This window comes from Anomaloglossus baeobatrachus, chromosome 10 (genome assembly GCF_048569485.1).
Source record: "Anomaloglossus baeobatrachus isolate aAnoBae1 chromosome 10, aAnoBae1.hap1, whole genome shotgun sequence".
Taxonomy (NCBI): domain Eukaryota; kingdom Metazoa; phylum Chordata; class Amphibia; order Anura; family Aromobatidae; genus Anomaloglossus; species Anomaloglossus baeobatrachus.
Window position 1 is genome coordinate 67681649 of NC_134362.1, and position 26111 is coordinate 67707759.

Here is a 26111-nt window from a genome sequence, read left to right on the forward strand (position 1 = left end):
GCAAACATCACAGGTACCTGCAGAAAAGAAGTGACATGCTCATTAATTCCGCAGCGGAAAATGCGCGGGTAAATCCGCGAGTATAAAAAGAACGCACTGTGCGCACAGCATTACCTATATGATTTGCTGGGGAATGACTGCAGCAATGTTAGACACATTTTTTTCAGCAAATCCGCGGTAAATCCGCAGCGTGCGCACAGGGTCTTACACAGGATATTACTAGATATAAGCATTCCTACCATTGCTCGTTCTCGTGATCATCGAACAGTCTGAATGCAGGACCCAATCTAGACTCTTGTACTCCTTGTTGGTTCTCAATAAAATAATATGAATGTTGTTTACTTTTTGATATCTCAAAAATAATTTTATTTAAAAAACAATATTTACAACTGAGAACATGTAATAATCCAGGTTTTCCACCATATTACACAAAGTCTTGACATCTGTTCTTCACTGTCGTGGCACTTTTAAACTTCTGTTGAACGCTCAATCATACTGGAAAAAAAAAAAAGAGCAAAAAAGTTTCAAATTCCAGTATATTTCCTCAGTCTTATGAGTAAGCCTATGTTCACATGTTATGTTTCTTTAAGCATTTTTTTTCACGAGTTTTATGTAAATTAAAAGCTGCTTTTCACAGTACCAGCAAAAGCTAGGAGATTCCAGAAATCTCATGCACACGATTGCTTTTTTTTTCTCTGACTGAAATGGAAAACTGCTGCGTTTTTCAAAGAAGCAGCACATCAAATTTTGGGCGTTTTTGCTGCGTTTTTCTCCCCATGAGAGCGCAAAAGCTTTTGGTGGTTACTAAAACTAACTTTATTATCCCCTTCACCACCTGGCAATTTTCTGGTTTTTGTTTTATCCTACCCTTTTTCCAAGAACCATAACTTTTTTATTTTTTAGTCAATGTATGAAGCTTGTTTTTGCGGGACGAGTTTTACTTTTGAATGACACCAATCATCACATGTTATACTGCAAAACCAGAAAAAAAATTCCAAGTGCTGTGAAATTGCAGAAAAAAGTGCAATTCCACAATTGTTATTTATTTATTTTTTTTAATGTATTTACATTGTTCACTTTATAGTAAAACTGACCTAACATTATGATTCTCCAGGTCGGTTTGAGTTCGTAGATACCAAACATCTATAGCTTTATTTTTTTTTAATTGGTTGAAAAAAATTCAGAAACTTGTCAAAAAAAAGAATTGCGCTTTTGTTGCTGTTTTTTGAAACCCATAGTGTTCATGTTTTATGATCTGGGGCTCAGTGATGGCTTATTTTTTGCATCTTGTGCTGGCGTTTTTAATTATACCATGTTTGCATAGATGTGATGTTTTGTTTGCCTGTTATTGCATTTTAATTTAATAATTTAATTTAATTTAATTTTAATGCAGTGACCAAAAAATGTTAGTTTTTTCTCGCTAAGTCCTTTACAAATCAGATTAACTGATTTTATATTTTGATAGTTTGGGCATTTCTAAACGCAGTAATACGAAATATGTGTTGTTTTTTTATTGTTTTATTTTTAATGGGGCAAAAAGAGGATGATTTGAACTTTTCGTTTTTTTTATTTTTTACATATTTTTAAACTTTTTTTTTTTACATTTTTTTATTGATTTTACTAGTCTGCACTATCCCATTGACTCTGCTGTTCAGAGCAATATTTCATCATCCTTCTGAACATCAGAAATGCTGATCTCCTATGAGTCCCGATGCTCAACTGGCGTTCACAGGAACTTTATTATGACAGCGAAAGGGGTCATCAGCTCACCCCCAGCTGTCAAGACTACCCATTGGCGCCCCATGATCACGTCACGGGGCAGCATGGCGTTGCCTGCTCCCCATTAGAGATGATTGACAGCGGGCTTTAACTAGTTAAAAAGTGCAGGTGGAGTTAGCTGCACATGTCGGCTGATCAGATCAGTCAAAAAAGGTGGGGACGCATGCGGGCTCGCCGCATGAGCCCACCTTAATAGGGACAGACATGGCCTGGTCTTGAAGGGGTTAAACATGTATGGTAGACAAATGACAAACCAAAAACGCAGCAAAAAACAAAGCAACAAAAATGCAGCAAAACCTGCTTTTTGGAAGCAGCTTTTTCTACTACCAAGAAAGCAGGTTTTCGCTGCAGAAGAAAAACGCAGCAAAAATGCAACGTGTGAACATACCCTTATGCTACTGTGAATTTAATTAAGCAAAGAAAAATATTTTAGGACATTTATAGGTCTGTGGTAGTGAGGGCATTACTATCATGGAAAATTACCTGAGGTCCACTAGTAGGTTTCTGTAGGGGTGGGGAGAACTGTCATGGGATAACTCATCATCCTCCTCTGGCATCTCTCTGTAGGATGGAGCAGGGGAGAGTTAGTGGCCCTTGCAGGGGCTATATAATGTCTGCTTTATTGCAAAGAATTCTTATGTGGGGATGGAGGGATCAGACTAGAGCCAGGGGACATGCAACATTTCATCTTTAAAGGGAACCTGTCACCAGATTTGGGGCCTATAAGCTGCGGCCACCACCACTGGGCTCTTATATACATCATTCTAACATGCTGTATATAAGAGCCCAGGCCGCTGTATAGAACACAAAAATCACTTTATAATACTCACCTAGGAGGTCACTCCGGTGCAGACTGGTTAAATGGGTGGCGCTGTTCTTCGGGACTGTCGCCTCCTCTTTAAACCATCTTGATCTTCCTTATTCTGAAGCCGCGGTGCATGACGTGTCCTACATCATGCACACAGGCCAGTATTGAGGTCCTGCGCAGGCGCACTTCAATACTTTGATCTACCCTGAGCAGGGCAGATCAAAGTGCATCTGCGCAGGACCTCAGTGCTGGCGAGTGTGTATGACGTAGTCGTGTCATGCACCGCGGCTTCAGAAGAAGGAGGACCAAGATGGTTGAAAGAGGAGGCGCTGGCACTGGAGAACAGAGACACCCATCCGACCAATCTGCACCGGAGTGACCTCCTAGGTGAGTATTATAAAATGATTTTTATATTCTACACAGCGGCCTGGGCTCTTATATATGTTACTAGAAGGTGGCCCGATTCTACGCATCGGGTATTCTAGAATTTACGTATTGTGTAGTTCATGTATGATTTTTGTTATAGATATAGATATATATATATATATATAGATGTTGTTGTGTGTAGTTACCAAGTGTTTGTGTAGGGCGCTGTACATGTTCTGGGTGTTGTCTGGGTGTGGCGGGGGGTGAGAGCGGTGTTGTATGTGTGTTGCGTTGTTTGTGGAGCGCTGTGTGTCTGTCGCGTTGTGTGTGTGTGTTGCACGGTTTGTGTGTGTGTGGTGTGTTTTGGGGGGAGGTATGTTTTGTGCAATGTGTGTGTTGTGCGGTATGTGCGTATATTTATGTATGCCGCGGTGTTTGTGTGTTGGGTATTGTGTGTGTGCAGCGTTGTCTGTGTGTGTGGGTGTCTGTGCATGGCGGTGTTTGTGGTTCCCTGTGTGTGTGTGTGTGTGTTGGGGGGAGGTGTACACCTCCCATCGTGCTCCATCCCCCATGCTGCGCACCCCCCATCATGCCCCATCCCCTATGCTGCGCATTCCCCATCGTGCTCCATCCCCCATGCTGCGCACCCCCCATCGTGCTCCATCCCCCATGCTGCGCACCCCCCATCGTGCTCCATCCTCCATGCTGCGCACTCCCCATCGTGCTCCATCCTCCATGCTGCGCACTCCCCATCATGCTCCATCCCCCATGCTGCGCACCCCCCATCATGCTACATCCCCCATGCTGCGCACCCCCCATCGTGCTACATCCCCCATGCTGCGCACTCCCCATCGTGCTACATCCCCCATGTTGCCCACTCCCCATCGTGCTACATCCCCCATGCTGCGCACCCCCCATCGTGCTACATCCCCCATCGTGCTACATCCCCCATCGTGCTACATCCCCCATGCTGCGCACTCCCCATCGTGCTACATCCCCCATGCTGCGCACCCGCCATCGTGCTCCATCCGCCATGCTGCGCACTCCCCATCGTGCTACATCCGCCATGCTGCGCACTCCCCATCGTGCTATATCCCCCATGCTGCGCACTCCCCATCATGCTACATCCCCCATGCTGCGCACTCCCCATCGTGCTACATCCCCCATGCTGCGCACCCCCCATCGTGCTACATCCCCCATCGTGCTACATCCCCACATCGTGCTACATCCCCCATGCTGCGCACTCCCCATCGTGCTACATCCCCCATGCTGCGCACCCGCCATCGTGCTCCATCCGCCATGCTGCGCACTCCCCATCGTGCTACATCACCCATGCTGCGCACTCCCCATCGTGCTACATCCCCCATGCTGCGCACCTCCCCATCGTGCTACATCCCCCATGCTGCGCACTCCCCATCGTGCTACATCCCCCATGCTGCGCACTCCCCATCGTGCTACATCCCCCATGCTGCGCACTCCATCGTGCTACATCCCCCAGGCTGCGCACTCCCCATTGTGCTACATCCCCCATGCTGCGCACTCCCCATCGTGCTACATCCCCCATGCTGCGCACTCCCCATCGTGCTACATCTCCCATGCTGCGCACCCCATCGTGCTACATCCCCCAAGCTGCGCACTCCCCATCGTGCTCCATCCCCCATGCTATAATAGTTCTCCTATTATACTCAGAGAGGAGTATAATAGGAGGACTGTAATAGGAGGAGTAGTCCTGGGGGGAGAGGAGTATAATGCCGGCTCCCTGCACATGTGTACCGGGAGCCGATGTACACTGGTAACTATGATACACATCGGGTAACTAAGGGACCTTAGTTACCCGATGTGTATAATGGTTACCAGCGTTCACGGGCTCCGTCAAGATCCCAGCATCGAAAGGTTATGTCTGGCGCTGCTGGGATCGTTATGGAGCCGGTGTAGAAGCAAGCGATATCCCAGGATGTTGTGAGTGTGTGGATGTGATGTGTGAGGTGTGTGTGAGAGTGAGTGTTATCTGATGTGTGTGTGTGTACTCACCTGGGAGTCGGAGCTCCGTGTCAGTTGGGCCAGAGCGAGCGTGCATTGCGTGAGGGGGGCGGGGCCTGCAGAGAGCCGGGGCGAGAGGCCAATCCGTGTGTGTGGGGGGGGGGGGGGCCATGGCGAGCCCAGCGGCCAATCAGCTTTGTGTCACCGTAAGGACACAATTTTGGAGCATGACAGACAGACAGACAGACAGAATAAGGCAATTATATATATAGATGTTAGAATGCTGTATATAAGAGCCCGGTGGTGGTGGCCTCAGCTTATAGGCCCAAAATCTGGTGACAGGTTCCCTTTAAAAGAATGAGACGTGAGCTCAGACTAACGCTGGGTCGAAAGCTCGGGATCAGAGATGACCGCTTGTGTAAAAAAAACAAAACAAACAAAACCCCTTATTCTTGGAGGATGGAAGTAATATGTAAGCTGTCTAATTGTTTTCCTAACCTTATGCATGGCGAAAGAGAGGTAATATATATGTTGTTTAATTGTTTTTCTAATATTTTTTTTATTACAGCAGAGCAGTGTAAACTTCACGTGCTTTTACTTGTGAATATACTTCAACCTTGTTAACAGGAAGCCTATATATAAAAGGGTATATGGGGCTCATAATCTTGGGTCTCCACCGCTATTCATTTATCTTATCCAATAGAGAAAAGCTGCCGAGGCTCTTTTTGTTTTTTATATTTTTTTTATAATTTTTAGACTTAAGTTATGTTCACATGTTGCGTTTTTGCAGCGTTTCTTTTTTCCTGCAAGCAAAACGTGCTCGCTTGCTAGTTAAGAAGTTGCTTACAGAAAGCAAGTGTTGCTGCTATTCTACTGCTTTTTTTGGTGCGTTGTTTTGGGGTTTTTTTTTGCTGCAGATTATGTAATATGTACCTATTTAATAAAGTCAGTTTTATTAATAAAAAATGCATAGTTTTGGGTTTTTTTGCAGCGTTTTTGTACTTTGCCATAGCTTTCTGTAGGTGAAAAAAATGCTATAAAATGCTAAGAGAATTGAAATTCTTCCAATTAAAAAAGCAGCAGTTTTCTAATTTAGTCAGGGAAAAAAACACGTGTGTGCATTAGATTTCTGAAATCTCATAGCTTTTGCTGGTACTGTGAAAAGCAGCTTTTAATTTGCATTAAAAAAAATGCAGCATAAAAACAAAAACGCTGCAAAAACGTAATGTGTGAACAAAGCCTTAGGGAGCCGTGTCCGAGTCTCTCATTAGTTTCATTGGAAAAAGCTTTGTATAAACTTAAAGGGTTGTGCAGCGGAAATGTTTTTTATCAATAAAGTTGCACTAATTAACTGCCGCAGTGTCACAGGAGTAACGGAGGACAGACATTTACTGGGTTTTGTTGGGAATCTGTAAGATGAGTAGGGCTTCTTTTGTTTTATTTTATATCCTTCTAAACTGTTTATAGGGAATTTGTCACCAGGTTTTTACTACCCCATCTTAAAGCAGCATAATGTAGAGACAGAGACCCTGATTCCAGTGATGTGTCACTTACTGAGCTGTTTGATGTCATTTTGATAAAATCAATGTTTTCTCTGCTGCAGATCTATCAGTTAGGCTGGAATCACACTTGCAAGTGTAAAATTGGACTGATTCTCATGCTAGAAAGTTGGATGATTTCTTCTCACATTTCATCAGTGTGCTGTCAGTGTGCAATCAGTTTTAACCCTCAGTAGCTGCTATTCATGTACTGTTATGTACAGCAGTATTTACATTGTTCTCTGCTACATGCGTAAAATGTATTGAGAAAATCAGATGTCACTAGGATGGTCCGTGTGCCGTCCGTGTGACATCCTTTTTTTTTTCACGCACCCATAGACTTGCATTGAAGAGACTCGTGCGAGAAACTCACCAAAGCGCAGCATGCTGCGATTTTTTTCTCAGTCCGATTTGGACTGAGAAAAAAATAGCAGATCTGAGCTGCCTCATTGATTAACATGTGTCCGAGTGCAATGTGAGAATTTCTCGCATTGCACTCGTGCGAGTTAATCGCAAGTGTGAAGCCGGCTTTATACAGAGCTGATGAATATGCTGGACTACCTGCAGCACACAAAGTAGTCCTCTAATGATAATCTACTGCAGATTAAACAGTGATTTTATCAAAACTACACTAAGTGACATATCACTGGAATCAGGGTCTCTGCCCCTACATTATGCTGCTCTCAGATAAGGTGCCAAAAACCTGGTGACAGAATCCCTTTAAAAATAAGTGATTGGACAGTGTCTATTTTTAAATAGGGAGACTAAGTGCAGGAAGTATTAGTGGGTTGTGGGACTTTCAGGCCCTGCTGGTGACTTTCTCAGTGTGCTGAAAGATGTCACAATAAAAAAGTCCTTGAATCAACAATGTCCCATCCCATCTTGGATTTACAATAAAGAAGTCCATTACAAATAGACATGCATGTCGTTTTGGCTTGGGACATCCCAGTAAACATGACAGCCATTATCTATATTATGCATTATTGTATAATATTGGGACTTCTGGAAAATTACCCAAGCTCTTTCAAAAGATCTTGATGTTTCTTCTCCAGGCTCGTATTCTTCACGGATTGAGGGATGTCTGGTACAAACCAGGCAGCAACAAACTTTATGCATACAGCCACGTGCTGGAAATTGGGACATGAAACACATCAGCACAAGATTAAACCAAAGGAAAATGAGATCATAGAACAACAATATAAGAAAGAATATCTTAAAGGGATTTTCTGAGAGTTAAACACTGAAGGTCTACATTTAAGTTAGGGAATGACTCCCACAAAACCACTTCTAAAAATACATAGCAGTATTTACTGTGATTTATAATATTGTGAATCTACTTAACTGGGAAATATATTATATATGTAAACTCAGATTAAATACACATACAAAATCCCTGTGTATACACTGAACACATAAATTGGTCATCCCACAAATCCAGATCCAAACAAACCAACACAGTATTTGCTTTGCTCACCTCAAATATGATGACAAACGCAAGACGAGCTGCAAAGATATGCCAGAATTGCACAGAAAATGTGTAGTCAGTGTTGCGGTAATCACGATATCTGAAGGAAAAAAAAAAGAAAAATTAAAAAAAAAAAAGAGTAAATTGGGTAGATGAGGCGAAGCAAAGTAATGGAAGTGTTAAGGATATATGGGACAGTTTTCTTTTTTTTTTTCTTTTAAGGCTAAAAACTGACAGGCAGGTAGTTGCTAACTAATTGTAGAGTAGAAAAGAAAATATCTCGTTGAGGAAAAGGACTTGATAAGGGTGCGATGCACGGAGCTCTAGATTGGCTTCTAGGTGGAGTATAGCAGAGGAAAAAAATAGGGAATCCAGCATGACAGGACTCACATAGTTAAAACGTCACCTTTATTCCAAAGTTTAAAAGAGCAAAAGGTTATAAAACATGTAGCAAGGAGAGCAGACAACCAGTCTACGCGTTTTGGGTATAGACCTTAGTCTTGACGAGATTAAGGGCTATGCCTGAAATGCGTAGACCAGTTGACTACTGAATAGCTCTTCTGAAATGGTCTGTCAATTGGGTGTGAAAGCCAACATCATAGTGATTGACAGCAGGCTTCCCGAAATTAGCCAACTCCCCACTGCCTATCAATGAGCATGACACCGGCAGAGACACCCATCAACAGAGCAAAGCAAGAACCAGCTGCTTTGTCGATGTGAAGTCACTGGAAATAGCAGGAGCGGTCCGTGGTCGCTCTGAGCCAGCAGATTGCCATCGGGAAGAACACGCAGGCAGTTCGCTACTACCTGCTTGGAAGTTCGTAACTCCATAAGAAAAAGAATAAAAAATAGTCCTGGATAACTTCTTTAAGAATGTTACTCCAGCCTAATCCGACAATTGTTTTACATAATCCGGTCAGTAGGTTTGGTTATGAAGAGGTTGTTACAATATTTAGTGTTATATTTTAAACAAGCAAAGTGAAAAGGGTCTGCAAAATGGCAAACCCCTTTTTTAAGATTATAGGGGTTTTGCATCAATATATTTTTTTCTTTTTATCTCCATATCACCTTTGCTTGCATTAAACAACATTAATAATGAGCTAAAATCAGTTTCTCACTGTCTGCATCTCCAGCAATGTATGTCAACTTTTGCTTTTTGTTGACTGGCGGCAGCGGTGATGTCAAGATTACAGTGCACGTGACCGCTGCAGCCAAATACTGGGCTCAGCAGTCTTTTGTCAACTACATTAGCATCACCTCTGACTTCCATCATTTGGTGTAGGGGTATAGTGTGATTTTGTCAAGGTTGCAGCATGTCAACAAAAACCGGGATCAATAGTGAAGGGGCATTATTGGGAAAGAGAGTAATGCCGATTTTATTATTTTACTTATAGCACCTCAATAGTAATATACTGTATAACATAAGAGCTTAAAGGCTTGTGCTACAATATTTTCAAACAAGATTGGTACATCATAGTAAAAAAAACAAACACAGTAAACTAACATTGGGGAACCCGCAGAAATTGACAGGCTTATCCTACACTGTAATGTGCTTGAGGGGCCCCTGACAGATGATGTCTAGGGGTATAAGGGTCTGGAAGGTCTGACAGCAGACTGATGGTTCTTTTGTTCTCTAAAAAATGACCTGCCAGAGATATCTGGACACAGAAGTCCTTGGCAGAGCGATAACTCCTCACCATCAGCTAAAGAAAGCATATGGGGAGGGGGGGCTTTAATGTAGATACCTGCACTCTGTGGTGTTTGGGTACAAGGTTTGTAACACTTGTGTCCGCCTGTCAAAGTCTTGTGTCCGAAATACTGATAGGCTCTGGTTAATATATCCGGTCAGACAGCTGAAAAGAAGGAGAAGGAGAGATCATTAATAAACAAATGGTCATCATATTCTATTGATATTAGTCTACAGCTTTTGTAAATGGATAGATACTGTATATTATGGCTTGTAATGTGATGGCTACAGTGATGTGTTTGTGAACTCTCCAGCATTTTCCTTATTTCTGCACAATTTTGACCTAAAACTACAACAAATTTTCTTACAAGTTTTAAAACTTAAAAAAGAGAACCAAATCAAAACAAAAGAAGTGAAAAATATTATTATTTTTTTTCCCATTTAAAAAAAATTATCCACTACCACGTCTATGAATGGCAAAAGTCAGTGAACCTTTCAGTATCTGGTGTGACCCCCTTTTGCAGTTGACTGATGGTACGGACTGTAGAGGCTCCGCACTCCTTTGCCAGAGAAAGTCAGGGTGTATCTTTGACTACAGGTATGGTGTGCAACACTTACTGTTGGTGCCCATCACCCCGCAGCAGGTCCCCATCGTACACGCAGCAGACAAACACGTGACACTGGAGTTCTCTTGTCAAACTAAACTTGAAGTTTATGCTTTCCACTACTATGACAGACATGACCGAACTCCTGACGGTTCTATGGTTACTGTATTTTGGGGTACTCTCACTCGACCTATCCCCGCTATCTTGGATCTCGTCCCAAGCTGCTGGGCACATGTGTCTCCGTTTACCCATGCTTCTTCTAACTGCTGTCTGCTTTTGGGCCACGACCGCTGTCTAGTCAAATGACTTCCCTGAGCCGCTGGGGTGTGCTGTAGGCTCTGGAACTTTAAGAGGTTACCTCAGGGTTCCCTGACTGGCTCTTCACACTGTGCCACATCTTTACTCCTCGAACCCTTCTGAAGAACTACCCTACCAAAGTCTGTCACTCTGACAAACCCATGACCATTCGTCACTGCTCCCCTATCTTATCTCGAATCTAATCTACTGTTGCTCCTGCCTGACCAATAGGTGGCGCCGGTCACTACACAGTAATGACTCTGCTACATTGGGGACCCGCACTTCATTAGCAGCAGCAATTTTATCAAATACATTAAGAGAATACTTGGTAAATAAAACACATTATCTTCACCACACAGAAATACAATAAAAAAAAAAAAGCGGGTGGACGACCACCTTCTAAACAGTGATAACTGCATCTAAAATGTTTCCAGTAATTGTTTATTAGTCCTGTAGATTGGTTTGGAGGAATTTGGCAATAATGTTCTTGAATTGCCTCCATTTGTACACTGTTTGTGTATTGCTGGAGTCCAATCTCTTTAGAGATGGATTTTTAACCTTTTTTAGGAACTCTTTTTCCGAGGTCCTCAGAATTGTTTTTTGTTCGTGCCATGATAACCTTCCATAGACGTGCTGTGACGATCAAACCTTGATAGATCCCTGTTTATATAAAACAGGTCGCCCACTCACACCTGATTGTCATCCTATTGATTGAAAACATCAGACTCTAATTTCACCTTCAAATTAATTTTTAGTCCTAAAGGTTCACATACTTTTACAACACTCAGACATGTGATATTGGGCCATTTTCCTCATTAACAAATAAAAAGGAAAAAGTCTAATATATTTTACTCATTTTATGACTTGAAAATCTAATGTAGTTTAAAGTCAAATTTATAAATATGGAAAATTTGGAAGTGTTCACAAACTTTCCAGCACCACTGTACAGCCTCCACTAAAAAGCTATTGAGAGTCTCTTGATGCTGAGTATGCATCGGCTTTGTATCTTTATGTGACAGATAAGCATCTGGTTGTAAAAAGTCTTGATTACATAGTTACAGACTACAATCAAACAATGTGTAGTATGATCCAGCTGCTAGAGTCCCCTTTATCTAGAGTCTTCTTCTTTCTAACATACATTTTATTCATTGCAAAGCGGTACAAATCTAAGTATAGGAATCGAATGTGTGTACATATGTGTGACTTGAGGATAAGGTTAATAAATAGTAACTATTCGTGTTCGCATAATGCTTACCGAAAATACAGTACTTTTCCAGTAATCGTCACGACAAGAAAAATTCTTGGGTTCCCCATTGACTTGCATTAGGTTCTTTATACGTGACAAATGCCAGAATAGTACTTTGCGATTTGTTACATATAATCCGAACCCAAATAGTTACTATTCCCTCATCACTAGCAATAATCCATTTAGAGAAATCATCACTTTACAATGTCTTACTCTATATCCTCTTGCCCCTGTGCACAAGGTCCATATGCATATTTATATATAAGCCTGGGGATGAAGTCAGACGTAATTGCAATGACCAGACCATTAGTGATGACCGCTAGAACGCCCACTGCTTCTAAAACTTGCAACCAGATACCTGAAAAACAAGCAAACAGTTATTGTCACAATACTTTTGTATATTAGATAAAAGGGACAATAAACCAAAAGTTTCATTTATATTTACTATATAGTTAATGCAATATATCCTACCCTGCTATCAAAAAACGTACATTGGAGAAGAGTGATTGGTGGATTTTTTCACCAGATTCCTTCACAATCTCTTCTAATTTACCTCTACTAATATAGCCTCCTCCAAGAGCCTAAAGGCTGCTTTACATGCAGTAACATCGCTATTGAGATATCGTTGGGGTCACGGAATTCGTGACGCACATGCGTTCTCGTTAGCGATGTCATTGCGTGTAACATGTACGAGCGACCGCTAACGATGAAAAATACCACATCATTGATCGTTGACACGTCGTTCATTTCCATTATATCGTTGCTCATTTAGGACACAGGTTGTTCGTCGTTGCTGAGGCAGCACACATCGCTACGTGTGACACCCCGGGAACGACAAACAACAATGTACCTGTGTCCTCCGGCAACGAGGTGGGAGTGACGATCCAGCGCCTACTCTCCACCCCTCCGCTGTTATTGGTGTCCTGTATGGTGACGTCGCTGTGACGCCGAACGAACCGCCCCCTAAAAAAAGAGGTTGTTCGACAGCCACAGCAATGTCGTTACAAAGGTATGTTCGTCTGACACATACCAGCGATATTGTGTGCCACGGGCAGCGATTTGCCCGTGACGCACAAACAACATGGGCGGGTGCTGTCACTAGCGACATCGCTTTGTGTAAAGCGGCCATATGAATGGGTTTAGACAAGCCAACCCATTGTATTGAACGTCCGCCACTCAGCAGTCACTTGACAGACTACCACGTGCACAGAGCGTTCCATAACACGATTGTTCTGCGCTCATTGACAGTTTTTGTACTGTGCAGCATATGTTATGTTGACACAGGACAAAGTGCTGCCGAGAACACTGATTTTTAAGGACGCCCAATAGAGAGAATGTAAAACAGGTAAGAGTCAGCTTAAAAATAATTTCACCCAATGAACATATGTTTTGCTCATTTGTTGATAGATCTGTAACCTGTTTACACTGCTGATTCTCAATAATCAGCCAACGTAAATGCACCCTTAAGATCCAAATGTATCTGCTGCATAAACAGATCTTGTTTTCTAAAGCACAGCCCATACTTTATTAAAGCAAGTACCAATTTCTATTCTATAATAGCCTACATGATAACTACTATGAAGGTAGTGCATGATATTATAAAGTATAGGCTGCACTGTAGACATGGAAACTGTTAATGCAGCCAAGCTAAATATCTGCAGATGCTGTAGAAATGTTCGAAATAAAAGCATTTATAATATTGCAAGTGTAAAAAGCCAGAAACTTGATGACCCATTTGGACCCACTTTTCTCCTCTACCTGGTAGCCAAATGGTATACTTGACAAGTCTCCTACAATACCTGGGAGCTCCTGGAAAAAGAGGCAATCCAGATGATTTGTGGTACCAGAGAATGGAAGGGGCATATAAAGAGAATGACTAATAAAAGGAATCTGTCCATAGTTTCTGAAAGATACTCACCTACACCTGGCTAAAAATAACAAGTATGCACATGGGGCAGGTTAAATTCCAATATAGCAAACAGACAGGATAAAGAGGTGCCACATTAGGGGTATGGAGAATAAAACAGATCAGAGTAAGCGATTCTTTAATGAAACTCATGCAAGTGCTGTAAAGGTTGTAGTGATAAAGGTTAACACTAGAACTACTGGACTCGTGAAACCTACTAGAACTACATAGTGCGAAGTAGTCAAAATGACTACCTCAGTAGTTCTAGTGTTAAATCCAAACTCTGTTATGTAACATAACTGGGAAGGTGAGAGCTAAATCCTTGTTTAGAAAGCCATGGACCCCATAGGGGGAGGAGGCGACATGACCAGAGGGAAGGGAGGGAGTGAGGGGTTAATAAAGTTATAATGAAGGGCATTATGGGAAGGTTTAGGGGATTGGTGAAAGGATCCCTGTAGGGGAGGGGGGGGGGGAGAGTATAAAAGCGATGAGGGAGGGTCTTACCTCCCCTTTTGGACTCCGGACGGCGACAGATTAGAGACCCAGGACAAGGACCACAAGGACCAGCATGGCGGACCTCCAGGAGCTTAATCGGCTGATTAGAGCGGCGATGGCGGTGCACGGGGCCCAGGCAGTGCAATCCCACGTCAGGGCTGCCTGTGTGTCCCCGTCGGCACCTGCCCCTCGCTCCCCCTCTAGCCGCGGGCGGCGTTCGAGGCCCCCGCTCAGGTACTCTCCGGGCGCAGGGGGGGCGAGGAGGCCAAGTGAGAGCCCCCCTCGGGACCCTCCGCGGCGGGGCGGGCAGCGGCAGCTCCCTGCGTCCGCTCCGGCCGCCGGGAGGAATCTCCGACGCGGCCGCGACGGCCGAGAAGGGGGCGTGGCCAGCCCGGGGCCTTCTTCCTGTCTCAGGCCTCGGGCTGGAGTGCAGAGCCCAGCGGCGTCTCCCGGCCGGGAGCGAGCCCGGCGATGGAATGAGGCCAGCGGTGGCCTGGATGGAGGCGGGCCCGGCCTGGGGCCTACTTCCGGTCCCAGGCCGCGGGCTCGAGTTAACAGGCCGGCGGCAGCCCGGGGACCGGGCCGTGCCCAGCATGAACTGGAGGCACGGAGAGGGGGCGTGTCCAGCCTGGGGCCTGCTCTGGACGCCGGGCCCCCGGCGGTGGGGCACGTCCCGGCGGCTGCTTTGGACCAGGAGCGGGCCCGGCTTGGGATGGAGGCCAGCACTACCCCCCGGGGACGTTGGGGGGGCCGGGCGCAGGCAGCCAGCAGGGGGACCGGTGTGGGCAGGCGCCACCCGGATACCTGCACGGCTGCGGAGGAGAGGAGGGACGGTGGGACCCCCGCAGGGCGCGCCAGGTCCCTCAGATCATCAGCTCTGCGCCCGGCGGACGCGGTCTCCCTCGGGGGGGGAGGACCCAGCGGGAGGTCTCGGTCGGAGGCCCGGGAGGGCGGGAACCGGCGGTGGGGAGCCCCCTGAGCTCGGGGAGAGGCTCCTCCAGGAAGAGGACTCGGTCGGCGGTGGCCCAGGGGACAGGACGGTCTTGTTGGCTGTCGCCGCAAAGAAAGCAGCGGACGCCCACCGCCAGTGCCCACGCGGCTGCCCGGGAGGGTGGCTGTGGAGGAGGGGGCGCATCGGCTGCGTCTTCTGGAGCTGGGACGGTGGAGGACGGCTACAGCGAAGAGGAAGAAGGAGCCCTCAGGTCGGGGGACGAATTAGAGGAGCCGCTGGCGGACGACATCGCAGTATCGAATTCCGTCTCCGCGTCACGGTCGGGTGAGCTAGCCGTGGATTCGGCATTGCTTGCGGCGCGGGGTGCGGGTGCTGGGGAGGTGGCTGCGGGCACGGCAGCGCCAGAGGGGTCAGTTTTGCTTAGCCAGTTGCTGGGGCTTTTGCAGGGTTTAGCGCGAGCGCCGGCGGCGGCGACGGCCTGGACAGGGTCGGCGGTGGATGGCGCGGCGGCGGCTAGCGGCGAGAAGGTGCCGGTGGGGGCGGTTGTAGGTAGCGGAGTAGTGGAGCCTGCAGGCGAGAAAGCGGGAGAAAAGGAGAAGGAGAAGGAAGATGAGGTGGTGAGGCTGGATGATAGGGCTAAGAGCGAGGTGTATGTGTGCTTTGAGGGACCGCTAGGGGCGCACCTCAAAAAAGAGGTAAGGGAAAAAATTTGGAAAGGGGAGTATGTGGAGATATTTTCCCTGCTGCCCCTGGAAAAATTTAACCTAGACAAGGTGAAGCCGAGCGATTCCAAGAAGGAAAAGGAGGAGGAAGAAAAACGCCGTTATAGGCTCATTCCTCGTTCCTTTTCCAATTGGTTGCAGGCGTTCGCAATTTTGGCTAGCGTGGTAGGGGAAAAGGAGCCGGAGCACTGCTTGGCTCTATTCGGCTATATGGATGCGATCGGGGAGGCGTATCGCACGTACGGGGGCTTGGCATGGCTGCGGTATGATGAGCAGTTTAGGCAGCGGAAGGCGTTGCGGCCCGGCATGCGGTGGGACCATAAGGACATTTCCTTATGGATGCGCTTAATGGCGGCCCCGAGCCAGCCCTTTCGTGGCGGTGCCGGGGGCGCGGGAGCCGGGCCCTCGGGGATCCAGAAAAAGGGATTGTGCTGGCAATTTAACGAAGGCCAGTGCAAATTTGGCGCAGCGTGTAGGTTCAAGCATGAGTGCTCCGGCTGCGGGGGGGGACATAGTTTGTCCAAATGCTTTAAGAAAGGGAGAGGCAAGGCTGGGGACGGGTCTGGAAAAAGGGAGGACGCCGGTGAAAATAGAGGCGATGGCGCCGTTTTTAAGTAGGTACCCGGACGGGGCAGCGGCGTCGCTTTTGCGGTTTGGTTTTTTGTACGGTTTTCGGATTCCGTCGGCGGTTGAGGCATTGCCTCCGGTTTGTCGCAACTTACGGTCGGCAAGGGACCACCCTATGGTTGTGGGTGAGAAGTTGGGTAAAGAGGTTGAGCTGGGCAGGATGGGGGGCCCATTTGAGAGCCCTCCGTGCAGTAATTTGGTGGTGTCCCCGCTGGGGGTGGTGCCAAAGAAGGAGCCGAATAAATTTCGGCTCATTCATCATCTTTCATTTCCGGAGGGGTCATCTGTGAATGACGGCATTGCGCCGGAATTGTCGGCGGTGTACTACGTCTCGTTCGACAAAGCGTTGGACTTGGTACGGGCGGCAGGACGCGGTGCATTGATGGCAAAGGCGGATGTAGAATCGGCGTTTCGTTTGTTGCCGGTGCATCCGGAGAGTCAGCACCTTCTGGGTTGCTGGTGGAACGGGAAGTTTTATGTTGATCGTTGTTTGCCCATGGGCTGCTCGATTTCTTGTTCATATTTTGAGGCTTTTAGCTCCTTTGTTGAGTGGGTGGTGCGGGACGTGTCCGGCTTGTCGTCCATTATTCATTATTTGGATGATTTTCTGTGTGTTGGTCCGGCGGGTTCCATGGTTTGCGCTGGTTTGTTGTTCGCCTTGCAGAGAGTGGCGGATCAGTTCGGGATCCCTTTGGCGCAGGAAAAAACGGAGGGGCCGGCGCCGGTTATGCGGTTCCTGGGGATTGAAATCGACTCGCTGGCCATGGAATGTAGGTTGCCAGAGGACAAGATTGTGGATTTGCGGAGTGCGGTTGCAGCAATGCTGGCAGCGAAAAAAGTGCGGCTTAAGGTGGTACAGTCTTTGCTTGGAAAGCTGAATTTTGCATGCAGGATTATGCCGATGGGGCGTGTTTTCGCCAGGAGGTTGGCGGCAGCTACGGCAGGAATACGGTCATCGGCGCATTTCATGCGGGTCACGCGGGAGATCAAGGCAGACTTGTTGGTTTGGGACGTCTTCTTGCGACATTTTAACGGCCGCACTTTGTGGTTGAAGAAGGTGGTGCCCAATGATGCTCTGGAACTATATACGGATGCGGCCGGGTCGGCGGGTTTCGCCGCCATTTTTCAGGGTCATTGGTGTGTGGGAAGGTGGCCCGAGGATTGGCAACAGGGTGGCCTTGTCAAAAATCTGGCCCTGCTCGAGTTGTTTCCAATCGTGGTAGCGGTGGAGTTGTGGGGGTCGCAATTCTCGGGACGTAAAGTGTGCTTCCATTGCGATAATCAGGCAGTTGTATATGCAATAAACAGTTTGTCAGCGAAATCTGGACCTGTAGTGGCATATTTGCGGCATTTGGTGCTCAAGTGTTTGCTGTGGAATATTCATGTGGTTGCAAAACATGTGCCGGGGGTGGATAACGGGGTGGCTGACGCTTTATCTCGTTTTCAGTTCCACAGGTTTCGGGAGTTACTGCCGGGGGCGGACGAGGTCGGAGCGGTGTGCCCAGAGGAATTGTGGAGCCTGGTGAGGCAGTGATTGCGGGTTTGATTAGGAATTCGGTGACCGAGGTGACTTGGTGCCGTTATGCTAAGGTGTGGGTTGAGTGGCAGGCAGTGCTGGGTGAGATGTTTGGTAACGGGCGAGTGGATCATTTACTGGCGCTCTTGGCATTGGTGAGTGAGGATTTTAGGGCTGGGAGGTCAGCGTCGGCTGTGGCGCTTAGGGTGGCGGCCGTGGCCTTCTGGTTAAAGGTTAGGGGTGAGCAGGACGTTTCACGGGACTTTCGGGTACGGCAAGCATTGAAAGGTTTTCGGAAAGGGGTGAAGGTGCGGGACACTAGGCGGCCCATTTCGTTGGACTTGTTACGGCGTTTGGTGGATGGTTTGCAGGGCATTTGTGTCTCAGCGTATGAGACGGTGTTGTTTAAAACTGCTTTCGTGTTGGCTTTTTTCGGGGCTTTTCGGATAGGAGAATTGGTGAGCCCGTCAAGGGTGAGTGGGGGTGGTTTGCTATTCGAGGATGTGTCGGTAGTGGGACAGAGAGTGGAGTGTCGGCTTCGGCGGTCCAAGACGGACCAGATGGGTCGGGGCAGGTTGGTAGTGTTGTATGCGGTGCAAGGGGATGGCTTGTGCCCGGTGCAGGTGGTGAGTCAGTTTTGTGGTCTGCGGGGCGGTCTTCCGGGTCCGCTGCTACGTCACGAGGACGGGGCTTGGTTGTCTCATTATCAGTTTGTGGCAGTGCTGAGGAGTTGTTTGCGCTGGGCGGGTGGGCGCCCAGAGGATTACGGGTCCCATTCGTTCAGGATTGGGGCGGCTACCGAGGCTTCTCGTTGGGGTCTTGGAGATGACATGGTGAGACGGATTGGTCGGTGGGAGTCCTCTCGTTTTCGTGGTTATGTGCGCCCGCAGTTATTATCTCGTTGAGGGTTCTGATGGGGAGTTGTTTGTTTTGCCGTTAGGTTTTGTTGTTCTTTGTTGCACTCTGGAGTGCTGGTGTTGTTGTTAAAATTGTTTCCTTTATTGTAGGAGTGTGTCTGATCTGGATCCTGGGGCACTCGTTCGTTTTTTGGGGGGCCCGTCGGGCCGACGCTCGCCCGAATGGTCGGCAGTTGGGTGTGGACAGATTGCTGGCATCGGTCAAGTGGATTGGAGTGCGGGGCATGGAATGGAGCAGGGTCGTGCCGGAATTTGAATACTATTGCAGGATGGACAGACCCCCGAACGTGTTGGTTTTGCACGTGGGGGGGAATGACCTGGGTTCGCGGGCATCCCGCGACCTGATTCGGGACATTAAGATCGACCTACTGCGGTTATGGGCAAGGTATCCGGGCCTGATAGTGGTGTGGTCGGATATTGTGGCCAGATTATGGTGGAGGGGGGCCCGGTCGGTTGAGAAGATTAATCGCGCCCGGGCACAAGTGAACAGGGTGGTTGCGCGTTTCGTGCGGAGAAACGGCGGCATGGTGGTGAGGCATGTGGACCTGGAATCGGCGAAGTGGCAGTTTCGGAGAGGTGATGGGGTTCATCTTAATGACATTGGTTCTGATTTATGGGCCCTGGGTTTGCGGGATGGTGTGGAGCAAGCCTTGGGCGTGTGGCGGGTCCAGGCCACGTAAGGTGTCACGTGTCCTGTCCTGTGGCGGGGGTAGGTCTGGTCCAGAAGCGGTTGGAAGGGATTTGTAGCTGGACCGAGAGGCACTGTCTTGGTATGGTGTCTCTGGGTTCCGGGAAATTGCAGGCACGAGGTTCTGCAAAGTTTGGGGGGTATTAATCCGTGGGGTGATTAATACCTCATCTCTGGGTCGGAGTGTTGCGGCCAGGGATATTGGTGTAGGAAAGGGTTTCTGGACCGGGCCTACATAGGGTTTCATGTACCGTTTATTATGATGTGTTACCTATTATTGTGTGTTTGGGGTCGCCCGTTGGACGGCGCCCCCTTTGTGGTAGTATGTTAATAATAGGTAATAAAGGCTGCTGTGGCCAATTTGTTTAACCAAGTCGCATGCAGTCGGTGTATTATTTTTAGGTTAAGTTTTAAGGGGTATAGTAACCATCACGACCGGAAAATCCTTCCTCAGTGGTCAAGAAAGCCATGGACCCCATAGGGGGGAGGGGCGACATGACCAGAGGGAAGGGAGGGAGTGAGGGGTTAATAAAGTTATAATGAAGGGCATTATGGGAAGGTTTAGGGGATTGGTGAAAGGATCCCTGTAGGGGAGGGGGGGGGAGAGTATAAAAGCGATGAGGGAGGGTCTTACCTCCCCTTTTGGACTCCGGACGGCGACAGATTCCCGCCCACCCTCCCTTTTTGTGTTTTTGAGTTTGTTTAACTATGTTAAAAAAAAAACAAAAAAACCCAAAAAGACAACAAGGAATTATTATAAAAGGGATGTATGTTTTGTCGCAGCAGCGGGGGTAGGTCTGGTCCAGAAGCGGTTGGAAGGGATTTGTAGCTGGACCGAGAGGCACTGTCTTGGTATGGTGTCTCTGGGTTCCGGGAAATTGCAGGCACGGGGTTCTGCAAAGTTTGGGGGGTATTAATCCGTGGGGTGATTAATACCTCATCTCTGGGTCGGAGTGTTGCGGCCAGGGATATTGGTGTAGGAAAGGGTTTCTGGACCGGGCCTACATAGGGTTTCATGTACCGTTTATTATGATGTGTTACCTATTATTGTGTGTTTGGGGTCGCCCGTTGGACGGCGCCCCCTTTGTGGTAGTATGTTAATAATAGGTAATAAAGGATGCTGTGGCCAATTTGTTTAACCAAGTCGCATGCAGTCGGTGTATTATTTTTAGGTTAAGTTTTAAGGGGTATAGTAACCATCACGACCGGAAAATCCTTCCTCAGTGGTCATGCTTGTATTAATTAGAAATGCACTTGAAATGTTTTGTAGAAGGGGCGGCTCAGGGAGAGGGAGGTTTCTCTCTGAGGGAGCTGCAGGTGGCAGCCAAGGCAAAGCGTCTCAGGGGGAGTGAGTCTATAAGGCTATGTTCACATTTCTGTTGTTTAGGATCAGTCACAATCCGCCACTCTGATACACAACGCAATACGTTTGGCAGATTCCGTTGTTTCCCATAGACTTGTATGAGAGGCAGATTGTGACTGATGACCCTGCGTTGCATCCGCTGCGCGGCGCATTAGTTGTTTACTTTGTTGTGGCAAGCTTTTTCACACACTTGCCCTGAGGAAGCTGCTGATGCAGCGATACGCGTGGGTCCTTGCCCACGGGACTTTTTCCGACTCTCCCTCTCCTCTCCATAATTATTGAGCCTTGATCTCCCCCTCTTAACTGACCCCTTGGTGGGGTATTGTGCACTATGGATGGTTCCCCTGCAATGCTGTCGGTATAGTATTACCATCCCACTTTGTTCTTGGCCAAGACTTATAGGGCTGTAACCTTTCCAGATTAGTGCTTTTCTGCCAAAAATATTTTGGGTCTGCCACTTTATATAACAGAATTACGTGCACGCTTCTCTTCTGTATTTGAAGAATGTCTCTGTATATAAACTGTGAGATTATGTATTATGCTATATGCTTTCATTCATGATTATGTCATATTTTCTACCCTAAACATATTTCATCAAAGCATGTGAGCATTGCACATTGTGGCTCTCGTTTGAGGGGTATATCTCGTCTCTTCTTGTCTAGTATGTAATATTATGGTATACCATGATATTATTGTGAGTTGGTGGGGAAATTCACACCATGCTATTCAGTGTGTTTTTCTATTTTAAATGATTTTATGAATTTTTTGCTACAATAAAATTGCTTTTCATAATATTATTGGACTCTGCTTCCCATTGTGCAGTACCTTCCTTTCAATACTCATTAGTTGTTTACTGACTGACCGTCGGGCAGGAGGAACGCAGCATGCAATGTTTTTTGTTGCGGCAAAAAAACGCACCCTGCAGGATTGGAATCCATCAGGAGGCATAATGTAAGTCTATGGTGCAGGATTCCGTTATCCTGCGTCATGCAACGGATTTCCATGCAGGAATCTGTAACGTTTTACTGAGCATGCCCAGCATGTTCAGCAGAACGTACAAAATCATGTAATATCAGTTCCTCTCTCTCTCTCCCCCCCCCTACGCAGGTTTTAAACTGAAATTATCTCCCGGCGGCCGGCTTTTCATTGCAATCAGCTGATCGGCTTTTGAGAGTGATCAGCTGAGTGCCCAGCAGCCGGCTTTTCAGAGTGATCAGCTGATCGTTCTCTCTCTCTCAAGAGAATCCACTTTCTCATGACAAGAAATTCCATTTCTTGTCACCCGTTGTGCAACGCATCAGTCACAAGCGTTAAGAAACGCAGGTGACTGATGCAAAAAAAAACAGAAATGTGAACATAGCCTTAGAGGTAGCTGTATGTGGCAGCTGAGTTAGTCTCTGCCTGAGTTGAGTCTGCAAGAGTCAGTTCGGGAGCTGAATCAGTCTACTGTTGACCAAAAGAAAAAGTCAGTTTAAGTGTGTGTGTCCACGATCAGTGTTTGCAGCATTTTGGATGCAGCGTGCATTTTCTCTGCGCACAAAATGCCACATTGTACAGTACAAGCAGAGTGGATGGGATTTCTAGGAATCCTGTGCCCATTGTGCTTGTTTTTCCCGCAGGAAAAACTGACTTATGGTGCGGATTTCTGAGCCACAGCATGTCAATTGTTTGCTGCAGCGTTGCAAGCATTCTACGCAGGGATAACAGATAAGAGAGACCGCAAATGCTCAAGCCCGGATTGTGGGCACGAGCAGCTGCGGTCTCTTGCATTCTCCTACGGAGGAGACATGCGGTCCTGCAGGTCAGGACTCGCCACATCCAGGACACAACGGGTCCCGAAAGTGGGCCCATACCTTAATGTTTGACAGTCGGTCTTGAGCCTGAGCAGCCATGGAGCTTGGGAGAACCCAGAAAATACGGAGCATACTGATTCTTTGTGTGGCGCTTGAACTACAGTTGAGAGAACTCTAACGCTGGTGATCTTGAAGTGAGAACTAGACATTCCTCTGCTTTGCTAGACATTTATCTCTAGACATTTATCTGTACGGGTGAGTCTACATATCCCTGTGCATGAACAGTTCATTTTTCTTCCCTGATGCTGGATAATGGCTGTGTTTGTTTGCCATTTTGTCAGAAGTTTATGCAGTTTCAATAGACTTCCCTGTTTGACCAAGGAATTATGTGTTTATGTGAATGCTGCCAGCTGCTGAAAGTGATAAAAAAACTGTGGAGGAAAGAAGCGCAATAGGGTCTTACCCAAGTAACATTGGGAGGAAAGGAAAGGGAGATATTACTCACCTATAGGGGTTGTGAAAGTCACAACTCCTATATCAGCATGTGTGTAGATAATCCAGAGTCACAGCAGCGGTCCCTCGGTTTGGCAGATAACAGAGAGCAATAGATGAGGGTTTTCAAGCCGCGCCAATGACAACCAACATTAAGCTATTAGATCAATGTTGCTTTTTATTCCAATTACAGGTCTACGCGTTTCGGAAGGCACCCCTTCCTTCTTCAGGACCAGATGGCAATAGAACATCAAATCTCAATGATTTGATGTTCTATTGCCATCTGGTCCTGAAGAAGGAAGGGGTGCCTTCCGAAACGCGTAGACCTGTAATTGGAATAAAAAGCAACATTGATCTAATAGCTTAATGTTGGTTGTCATTGGCGCGGCTTGAAAACCCTCATCTATTGCTCTCTGTTAGCTGCTGAAAGTGAGTGAGTCTCTACAGTATACAGTATATAACAGCCACTATAGGACAACCCATTTTAACATCTCACCAATGTCGTTTGCTTTTCTTGGCACCATGCGGCGCTGTAAGCGAGTCATTTTAATGGCATCAAGACGGATTTCCAGCACATTATTGATGAAGGCAAGGACTGGAGCAAGAGGGAAGGCAGCCACAAAGATGGTCGTAAAACTGTATTGGATGACTATTGAAATTGAAATAAGAGATTGTGTTACACAATGAAAAAGACACTACGGACTGCATTTACTTTTGTAATAAAGGTGCAAGACTCACCCATTTCCAGAAATTCATCAAACAGACTAAAGATATGGACTTCACCAAGTCTGTAATTTGTTCTCCATGATTCAGTTATATGGTCCGCTGATCCTTGCTCACTGTGCACCCTACTGCGCCTATCTTTCCATTTGCGAAACTTATATTTTAGGAATCTACAGAGAATAGATTATTATTGAGATTAATTATTCACATTACAAAACACTTCTTAGTATAAAAATTCTACTTTACGGGCATTTTGTTTTAATTTAGATTATTTTATTCTCTTCAACTAAAATCTGACAACCTTTATTCAATGTCTTAGCCTCATAAGGGAAAACAATTAGGGATGATCGAATACCTGAAATATTCGGCTTCACAAATATTTTCCGAATAGGTCGCCGCTATGCGAATATTCGATGCACAATGTAAGTCTATGGGAAGCTAGAATAGTTCCGAATAGTTGTTATTCGGGTTTCTCATAGACTTACATTGCGCATCGAATATTCGCGAATAGTCGAATAGTGGCGACTTATTCGGAAAATATTCGCGAAGCTGAATATTTAAGGTATTCGATCATCCCTAAAAACAATTCTAAAATGAACATAAAAAATGTGATTAAATACAGAGAAACTTCTGGAGAATACTACTCTGTTATCCAGACCAGTTTTTCTGTGTCATAGTTTTATAGTTTTCATCATATTTCATATATACTGATCATCTTTGAGAATACCATTTTCTAGAAGATCACATTACAATGCAATCTAACGAGGTTGTCTCAAAGAGGTTTCATTGTATGTATCTTACAAAATTATACTTACATGGTGCTCTGAGTGGCAGGGTTCTTGGGGTTCTCCTAGGCTCCAAAACACGACACCTTGAACACCTTGAGCTCTTAAAAGGAACATCTATCTATCTATCTATCTATCTATCTGCCTCACTCAACTAGTTTAATAGGCTTCTCTCGATACACAAAAAGGAGGAACCTGTCATTCTAGAAGAGCTGGAAGGAGAAGCCAGGAGGGACACCACAGTGATTAGTCTTCTTGCACCTGACCCCTGTTTAAACTATGTATTTTTATGAAACACCATGGAAAACATACATATTTGCAAGGTGAGAGCCTGTACCCAATTCATACTGCCTATATCTAGAAATGAGTGGACCTGTGATAGTTCGGTTCGGCAGGATCAACCGGTCTTTAGATATAGTTCGATTTGGGACTCGGGACTTGACATGAACCTCAATGGAAGTTACTAATTGGGTAGTTCGGGTCTCCGAGCACGTGCAGCCAGCCATAAACAGATCACTACTGGAGGCGGGTGGGCCCGGTTTTTCCATTTTTTATTTGGTGCACACTATATCCAATCACGCTGTTGTTACCTTCAGTGTAAGCCGTTCAAACAATGCAAGCAGCTCAGACTGGGCTGAGCACTGAGTGCACCCAAGCACCGCAATGCTCATGTTAGTGGTTTTCATACGTAAAGCACCCAAACTCCGAACTCTGTATTTTTATTTTTTAAAGTCTATGTTTGGTACAAACACCATACTTCGGATTCGCTCATCTATACCTATGACAACTGATAAAGACTTTATTTTTCATTTATTATGTATGCTGGATGCGGTATCTTTTATACTGAAGGTGCTATGGTACTTAAAATGTTATATAGACAGTCAAAAGGTCCCTAGAGGTCTTAACATATGAGAGGCTGTAACAAAAAGAAGGTGTGAGGTCGGAGATAAAATAAGTACCGTATTCAGTTTTGGCCTAGGGTTTCATGTTAAATCTTGCAAAAGTGATGGCTCATACTCACGGGGACAGAAACTCCATGCAGTTACTGAGCGTCTGTTTAAGGAGCATGATAATACACATCTGTATGAACAGGTCGGTAATGCATCCACTTGGGTGACACTGACAAGAGTCGAGAGAGATGGATGTTAGAAACTATACAGATTCTCTTACCCAGCAAATCCTAAAGATAAGTGCACTCACTTCTTCCAGCCTCCACTCTCCAGCAATGCGAAAGTAGTTCCCTGGGTATCCATTAATTCTGTTATTTAGAAAAAGGTTTTAGTTACATTTTTATATTTATTTAGGAAAGGGGAAAGGCACGTTGGGTAAAGGATTAGCTTCAGAGATGTTACATGATTAGG

General features: G+C 46.3%; 1 protein-coding gene across 1 annotated transcript in view; it reads right to left on the reverse strand.

Annotated features, from left to right (window-relative positions):
* Positions 1-364: 364 nt before the first annotated feature.
* The window catches only part of ANO9 (anoctamin 9), a 121018-nt gene continuing 95271 nt past the window's right edge, over positions 365-26111 (reverse strand). Inside the window, exons 14-23 of the mRNA XM_075325398.1 lie at positions 25951-26008; positions 25772-25869; positions 23981-24135; positions 23739-23891; positions 11985-12129; positions 9682-9789; positions 7946-8036; positions 7486-7598; positions 2263-2340; positions 365-495 (exon numbers count right to left, since the gene is read on the reverse strand). Coding sequence (XP_075181513.1) covers positions 468-495; positions 2263-2340; positions 7486-7598; positions 7946-8036; positions 9682-9789; positions 11985-12129; positions 23739-23891; positions 23981-24135; positions 25772-25869; positions 25951-26008 — 1027 coding nt within the window. The 3' untranslated portion in view covers positions 365-467. The remainder of the gene's footprint in view (positions 496-2262; positions 2341-7485; positions 7599-7945; positions 8037-9681; positions 9790-11984; positions 12130-23738; positions 23892-23980; positions 24136-25771; positions 25870-25950; positions 26009-26111) is intronic.